The following is a 9,004-nucleotide window of genomic DNA, read 5'->3' as shown; positions in this document are numbered from 1 at the left end:
AAGCCTATTAAATTCAGGCTTATCAACACCCAGTTCCACAGATTATGGCGAATCAAGCTGTTCAACTGGTTCAAGCCAACAAAGCCTTAACTTCTCAAGTTTCACCAGCCGTCCCCAATGCTCATGGGAGGGCATTCGTGATCAATGCAAACCAAGCTCAGCATAACAACGATGTGGTGAATGGTTCGTTCTTGGTTAATAACGTTTATGCATCCATTTTATTTGATACCGGTGTTGATATGAGTTTTGTGTCGTTTGATTTTGAGTGTATGCTTTCTTCGTCTGGTTCTAAGCTTGAAAATTCCTTTACGGTTGACGTCGCAAAAGGTAAAACAATCTCGATTGACTCTGTAATTCGTGGTTGCACCCTAAATCTCAATGACTATGATTTCTCCATTGATCTCATTCCTATGCAACTCAGGAGTTTCGATATCATAGTAGGCATGGATTGGTTAGCTCAACACCGTGCCGAAATCGTGTGCTTTGAAAAGTATATTCGGATTCCACTTGATGAAGATCGGTTTTTCGTATTTTCGGTGAAAAGCTTTCCAAAGGGCTCAAGCTTATGTCGTGTAATCAAGCCCAAAAATACTTACGTAAGAAGTATGTGGCATTCCTTGCTAACGTTGTGGAAAAGAAATCAGAAAATGAGACAATAAAAGACATTCCAATGGTTCGTGCTTTTCCCAAATTTTTCCCTAACGACGTTTCTGGTTTACCTCCTACTCGTGGAGTGGAGTTTCGTATTGATCTTGTGCCTGGTGCGAATCTGTCGCCAAAGCTCCCTATCGTCTCGCACCTACGGAAATGCAAGAACTGGCGAGTCGACTGCAAGAACTCTCCAGCAACTATTTCATTCACCCAAGTTCGTAATCTTTAGGCGCATTTGTTCTTTTCGTTAAAAAGAAGGACGGTTCCTTTAGAATGTGTATCGATTATCGTGAACTCAACAAACTCAAGATTAAGAACCGTTACCCTTTGCCAAGAATTGATTACCTTTTCGATCAACTTCAAGGCACATCTTGCTTTTCAAAAATCGATCTTCGTTCGGGTTATCACCAATTACGAGTTCATGAGGATGATATACCAAAAACCGTCTTCAATCAGAAAAACCGTTTTTTATCACCTTTTATCATAAATAAAGCTGGATTGTAATGATCAATTTGTTCAAGTTAGCTTCTTTCTTTTTCTTTATACGTTTCGTGCACATAGACGAAAAGTGACCGAACTCATCACAGCAGAAACAATGAAGTAGTGATCTATCCTTTCTACCCCATTAAAGATCATTCATTCTTCATTGACCTGTCTGCCTTGACCCACGATGTTGACCGTCTTGGTTGTCACAACCATCTTGATCCTCATCATCTTGGTCTGGACCTCTTGTTTCCCGACCTCTTCCACGCCCATGTGAACACGGTAAAGCATTACCTAAGCCACTGAACTTATCATATGATTTTCCTTTGTAATTACTTTCTAATTGGTTAAGTAACCGACTTTGTGAGTGTGAACAACGTTCTCTCCCTCATAAGACGTTCCTCAAATGCCTTCAGTCTTCTAATGACGTCTTTAATCATCATCTTATCAAGACCAACCCTTTTATCGATTGAGGCTACCAGTTGGAAGTATTTGTCTGGAACCGCATCCAATAACTTCTTCACCAAGACATCCTGCTCGAAAACATAACCAAGACTCGTTTCCTTTGAAATCACCTAGGTTATTATCCCGCAAACTGGTCAATAGTCTCGTTTTCCATCATCTTGAGTTTCTTAAATTCAATTTTTAGAGTTAGCAGTCGAGCCTTTGGAACTCGCTCGACCCCAACATACCGTGCCTTCAAAGTCTTCCATATTTCTCCGGTGTTCTTGTATTGAGCAATTTGAAGAAGAATATCACTTTCCATCACTTAAAATAAAAACGATCTTGCCGTTTAATTCTTCTTCATATCAATAACTGCACCCGCATCTAGTTTAACAACTTCCAATAGCCCATGCCCTTGATCAATTAAGATCGCTTCCAACACAATCGCCCATGTGATGTAATTAGTTGATGTAGATTTCGCGATCTAATAAAAAACAAGTATTTTAAAGACTTAAATACCTATAATAGTACGGGTAAGTAAGGTCGTCTCCTCAGGGAATCAAGGAAAGTGCAAATAGTTTTTATGATTTTTAACTAATTAAATTAACCTAAGCGGACAGACGATGTCAAGTAATTTGAAAGATTAATATTAATGCAACATGATTACTTTTGATTTTGTAAACAATAATAATAAAAGGTATTCACTCTAGGTTCGGGTAATGTGATATTCAACTTAATCGCAGATTCAACTGACTTGATTGCGCAGTAATTACTAGACCTATTAGTTTGATTGTGATGACAAACGATACTTAACCGAATTGTTGACACAATTGAACTTAGTCTACCTAATTACCAGTTTATGTTATGAAGACCAATTAGATTGCAATAACTGATGATCATTAGTTTAATGACACAAGAGACTAACCCTAAATGTTGATGAACACAACCAAACAAGTGATGCGATAATCAATAATCAAACACACAAACTATTTAAACAATCAAAAGCAATAATCTAGCAAGATCAAACCATAAACTTAATCAAACTCTTAAAACCCAAGGCACAATGAATCTGGTCAGAAGTTAAAATTCATAAAACCCTAGCCTAGAATGAGCACGGAAGTTTAGCCGAGCATTGACATATCGTTTAAATAACTTATCTTGAAGAACATATGATGAATTGCTGAACCGGAAGCTTCGGGAAGATGGAAATTAGTCCTAAGGTTCTTCTTCAGCCTCTAGAACAAGTGGAATGACGAATGGGAGCTTCAAATCGTTTATATAATGATTAAGGTTAATTTTTTTCGTTTTAAGGCGATTCGCGTTGTGCGAACGGATAATGGGCCTAGGACATAATAGCCGGGCCTGATTTTGGTTGGTTCGTGTAGCGCGAACCAACACCTCCACACTCCTTCGCATCGTGCGAATTAGGACAACATAAACAGCCAAATTATTTTCTTTTCTTTATTTTTGCATCATGAAGTGTGCCATCACAATCCCGCTCTTCTAAGCCATCATTTCAAGCTTGTAAATCAACCCATTAAGCATCCATAGTGTCAAATGCCCTGAAACACAGAAATATGCTTGAAGTACCAATGTTCATTCGTTTATTTAACTAATTAATATAATATTATACATAACTTTTACTCAACCATCATTAATTCCATTCAACTTTTGAACCTATAGCGATATCCTTGATCGCTTTGGGCTAGATTATCGAATCTTCTTTGTCACCTGCCATTTATGGTGTCGAACCGCCTTCTCCACTTCATTGGAACATATACGAACCAATAAGTCTGAATAACCTTTCACAACCGACCTGCTTGCTTGTAAAGTAAAATAAATCAAACATTGGCCCAAAACCTAACTTGTTCAACCCATTATAACACAAGCTCTGAATTATACTGATTTTTCCAAACCAAATAAAAGACTAATCAATTGTGGTCAAACCATCTTGTTTAAACAGAAAAAGAACACCAACTTGTAACTTTTTTATAAAATTCGAAACCTGCTTCTTGTGATTTGAACCTTAATTGCTTTTGTGTTATTTTATTCTTCTAAATAATTGCTTGGTTGCATTTATTTATAATGTTAAATCAGCTCTAACAAGAAACCTAATAACCCTTACTTGGTGATTAAGCGACCCAATAATAAACTTTTAATTTTTGGGCTGGGCCCATTATCAGGCCAAACAATAATTGAGCCAATATTCGGTGTCGCCGCTGTTGGAGAGATTTCTTATAGTGTAATCATGAGTTTTAATTAAGTTTGAACCTGGCTAATTGAATATTTCATATTACTAATGTTATTACTTTTAAGTTACTATAAATATTATTTATTAGTAAAAGTGGTTGGAATTCTAATAAGATACAATCATTTTAACAATGACATCCAATATACGTGAATAAAAAAACAATCACATAGCTGTTGACGACATGGACGTGTCTTTTGTTTACAATAGTGTAAATGATGTTGAAATGTGAAAGCAAGAACACATGTCTTTTTTGGTCATAAAATTTCTACGGTGGCAATGAAAGGCAGAAAAAGATAATAATATTTGTGTGCCCTTGACGAAGAGAGAAGATAAATTAGTCTCCACAAGTGACAGGCGGCTATCCGTAAACGATATTTAATTTCTTCATCCATCCAAAATGACAGATGCGTGAATGGTGCAAAGAGTGACCAACACCAAGATGATCTTTGGCTTCCTCGTTGTTCTTTACGCATCAATAACTTGTACCTATGGTGCAAACACCATATCCGCTAACCAAACCATTAGATATAATGAGACCATCGTTTCCTCGCAAGAAACATTCGAATTTGGTTTCTTTAGCCCTGGTAACTCCACAAACCATTATGTCGGAATTTGGTACAAAAAGATATCGAAGCGAACCTATGTATGGGTAGCCAACCGGAACACACCACTCACTGATACCTCGGGTGAGCTAACTCTCACCCTTAAGGGAGTTTTAATTCTCAGAAACTCATCGACGGGCAATGTCATATGGTCATCAGGGAACTCATCATTAGCCACGTTGGTTATTGATCCGATTGGTCAGCTTCTAGATACAGGCAACTTTATAATTCAAGAGGAAGGTAAGGACATCAATCAAGAAGATCCCATATGGCAAAGTTTCGACTTCATCACCGACACTTTACTTCCCGGAATGAAGCTGGGAAGGGATTTTGTTACCGGGATTGAGAGACATTTGACGTCCTGGAAATCCGACGATGATCCTGCTTTGGGTGACTTTACTTCCGGAATTGATACCAAAGGTTATCCTCAGCTGTTCGTATGGCACAGCAAGGAAATAAAGTTCAGGGGAGGTTCATGGAATGGAGTCAGGTTTACTGGGGTTTATAATATGAGACGCAATCGGTTTCATAACTTCACCTTTGTTCTTAATCAAAGAGAAATTTACTACCAGTTTAATCTTATAGACACTTCATTTATTACACGGCTGGTGTTACAACCAAATGGTAGCATGGAGCACTTCTTGTGGATTGAAAGCAGACAGGATTGGAGCCCTTTTTTGGGCCAACAAGACGAAATTTGTGATCTATACGCTGTGTGCGGGCAATTTGGGAGCTGCAATTTTGACAAATCCCCTGCTTGCGAATGTTTTAATGGTTTTGAACCCACATCTCCTGATCAGTGGAAAATTGCAGATTGGACGCAAGGTTGCCGACACGGTATCCCTTTGGATTGCAACCCTGGAGAAGGGTTCAACAAGCTTTCAAATTTGAAGTTACCCGACACTCAGGATTCATGGTATGACCAGACCATGACTCTTGTAGAATGTGAGAAGAAGTGCAAAAGCAATTGTTCGTGTACTGCGTACACATATACGAATATATCAGGGAGTGGGAGTGGTTGCTTGCTATGGTTTGGTGCTCTAATGGATATCAGAACGGTGGCTGAAAATGGGGACATGCTTTATGTACGATTGTCAGCTTCCGAGTTAGGTATTTCAAAACCAATAGTTAAATATTAATCACTAAATGTCACAGCTTAAGAGTTAACACAATATGTATTGACACAGATTCAATAGAAGACGGTAAAAGCGAAACTTCAGGGAGAAGAATACAAGTTATTGTCCCAGTGGCATCTGTTTTTTTGGTCGTGCTACTTTCAATATGCTTATTTCATGGATATACAAGGCAGAAGCAACAACAAGGTACCAATTTTGAATACCAAGTATTTCACAACATACGAATGGGTTCGGCTCAGTTGTGTTTTACCTTTTATGCATCGAAGGAAAACAATGTATTGAAAACAGAAACTGTCGGGGATAACCGATATTGTTCAGTAAAAAAAATTATTACATATATAATAGATTTCCTATAATTATATTAGGGACAGGAAGTGATGATGAAGATCTAAACCTACCACTCTTTGGCTTGTCTACAATACTTAAAGCTACAAACAACTTTTCAATCAACAACAAACTTGGAGAGGGCGGTTTTGGACCCGTTTACAAGGTATATTATGTGACTGCATGACGTAGTTTTCATGTGTTACTATACGATGATTCTTAGCCTGAGTTAAAAAGTAAGCAATAAATTATTCTTTATATTATGTGACACACGTTTGTTGCGTTGAGAATAGGTCATATCATAACCCAATTCCAAAGTTGTGGACTAGATCAATCATATGATCTAATGGCGTAAAAGGTTGTGTTGTTTTTTGTGATTTATTGTTTGATGTATATAGGGTCGGACCCACATAACGTGAATTGAGGTCCTGCTAGGACCCAATGTTTACTTTTAAAGAAAATTAGGGGCGATATATAAAATTTTTCATGAAACCCTTAAAAAATAATAGAGGGAACCTATGCTATCAATATTAACTTGGTGTAGTTAATTCCTTGTTTATGTTTATAATAGGTCTCAAGTTCAAAACTTACTAAACGCCGCTTTTCCCCTTTTTATATTTTTACGCATACCCATTACCCAAAGAAATAGTTAAAAAGCAATTTATTCAGTAATTAAAAAATATTTTTACAAAACTAATTTAGATATCATTGTTAGCAAGTAGAATATGCAAATCGATTAAGTAATTATAGCAAAAAATTAAGGTACTACCAGAGTTCATTTGTAGTACAACAGGGCGGAATATATCGATTTTTATACTACTAAATTCTTTTAATAAGATTGGTTCCATATTCTTATCACATTTGGTCTCGGCTCTAACATCCTTTTGAAATTATTAATATTGTTATTTAGCTTTGTTAAAAACTTAGAATTTTAGAGCTAATTACCTAAGGATTTTTGTATCTTTGTGTATAGAAGGGTTTATGTAGCATAGTCTTGAAAGGTTACATTTCAGGGTGTAGTTGAAGACGGGAAGAAAATAGCAGTGAAGCGGCTAGCAAACACATCAACTCAAGGACTTCATGAGTTCAAAAATGAAGTCATCTCGATATCTAAGCTACAACATCGCAATCTTGTCAAGCTCTTGGGGTGCTGCATAGAAGGAGCCGAAGTGATGTTGATTTATGAATACATGCCAAACAAAGGCCTTGATTCCTTCATATTTGGTAAATAAAAGAAGAAGTAACTTAGAAAACTATTGAATCAACAAGAATTTAAACTACATTCAAACCATTCAATCCACAGATAAAACACGAAGCCAACTACTTGATTGGCCTGCATGTTACCACATAATCATTGGAATTGCTCGTGGACTTCTTTATCTTCACCAGGATTCTCGGATCAGAATCATACATAGAGATCTCAAAGTTAGCAATATTTTGCTTGACAAAGATATGCAACCAAAGATATCAGATTTTGGCACAGCTAGAATGATTGGTGGAAATCAAATAGATGAAAAGACAAACAAAGTGGTTGGAACATAGTGAGATTCATCTACCCTATCTCATTCCAATTCAATTAACGTACCAAATATGTTATATTAACTTCTTCCTTGCAGTGGCTACATGGCGCCGGAGTATGCGGGAAACGGTATCTTTTCTATAAAATCAGACGTTTATAGCTTCGGTGTATTAGTGCTAGAAATTGTGTGTGGCCAAAAAAACAGAGAATTTATCTATACAGAACATTGCAAAAACCTTATTGGACATGTAAGTTTCAGTTAATTTAAAGTGTAAACTGTATAAAAGGATGAAATGCTTTGTTGTTGTTTTTTTTTTTTTTTTTTAATTTATTTCTTGATATATATACACTTTTGTTTTCACCAAAGACAAGCTAACCAACTTACAAAGATTTGATTAAAAACTAATAATTTTATAAATAATCTAACCTGTCAAAATGATGTTAGGCAGTTTATGGTATACTGACTTTTCCTTTTATTGTGGTGCTTAACTGGCATGACTACCAAAAACAGAAAAAAAGAACAAAGTTGGCTACTGCTTTAAATGATCTTTTCCCTTTTGAAAAATAAAGCATAACAGTTGTGTTATATGTTCTTAACAGGCTTGGGAACTCCATAATGAAGGCAAATCTTTGCAGTTAGTTTCTAAGTGCCTAGCTGAATCAATCAATGTGTCTCAAGTTCTACGGTCAATCCATGTTGGTTTGCTGTGTGTTCAGCATCATCCAGTCGATAGACCGACTATGACTTCTGTGATTCTGATGTTGGAGAGTGAGGGTGCATTGCCTTCCCCTAAAGAACCAGGATTTTATGTTGGAATAACTATGCAAGATGCTAGACATTCTCTTAGCTCAAATGGAATAACTTCAAACAATGATCTTACCATTACAATGCTGAATGGTAGATAAGTTGAAAGATGTATGTATCTATATTCAGTAAGTCAATCAGCATCATCTACCTTATGCATTCTCGCCAATCCCTTTAAAGAATACAGTTCAATTTCGCACCATGATATTTCGTTTTGTCTTTGTAACGAAACATACCCATTTTTTGACAACAAAGTCATTAGCCATTATTCTTCAAACTTCAAGCAAGCAAGCCATTCAATTTTTTGAAAGCTAGTTACAATCCATGTGGAGTTAGTCAATAAGTAAGCAAGCCTTATTGGTGGATTTAATAAATCAGATTGTTACTAAGGTTGTTATGAATCGTTATTAATTAGCATGCTTCTAATTAAGTCAATATAACCTTATAATACAAGTCCTTCACTACACCAATAATATTATCTCGTTAATTTTTGTGTTAGTTGTTTTCTGTTCTACCAACATTGGGGTATCAGGGACCGTTTGTTTTCAAGTTCATAATAGATATTTTAGTGAGTGATATCGTTGTAATGACAGGCACGGCTTCATCCGATTCATCTCTAACTCTTCTCCCTTTTGGAGCATTCGTGACATAAGTGTGCTTCGTTTCCATGATTATTTGGAGTGTCTTGCCAAAGGATACAATATGAATAATTGAATAGAGAACTATGATTTGTATCTTTGTACTTTATGAGCGGGGGCAATATACAGATCTTGTTCATAAATTAAGTGA

At 36.4% G+C, this 9,004-nt stretch overlaps 1 protein-coding gene across 1 annotated transcript; it reads left to right on the top strand.

Annotated features, from left to right (window-relative positions):
* The first annotated feature begins 4,236 nt into the window (after nt 1–4,236).
* Nucleotides 4,237–8,332, top strand: LOC143591437 (G-type lectin S-receptor-like serine/threonine-protein kinase At4g27290). The gene is made up of 7 exons (XM_077071639.1): nt 4,237–5,541; nt 5,619–5,795; nt 5,939–6,057; nt 6,905–7,115; nt 7,195–7,432; nt 7,508–7,658; nt 8,011–8,332. The coding sequence occupies exons 1-7, from the start codon at nt 4,242–4,244 to the stop codon at nt 8,314–8,316; spliced, it is 2,502 nt and encodes an 833-aa protein (XP_076927754.1). The 5' UTR covers nt 4,237–4,241; the 3' UTR covers nt 8,317–8,332.
* The last annotated feature ends 672 nt before the right edge of the window (nt 8,333–9,004 follow it).

Source organism: Bidens hawaiensis, unplaced genomic scaffold (assembly GCF_021521415.1).
Source record: "Bidens hawaiensis isolate Kalapana, Puna unplaced genomic scaffold, B.hawaiensis_p1.1 tig00039646_1, whole genome shotgun sequence".
Lineage (NCBI taxonomy): Eukaryota > Viridiplantae > Streptophyta > Magnoliopsida > Asterales > Asteraceae > Bidens > Bidens hawaiensis.
This window is presented reverse-complemented; position numbering and strand designations above follow the sequence as displayed.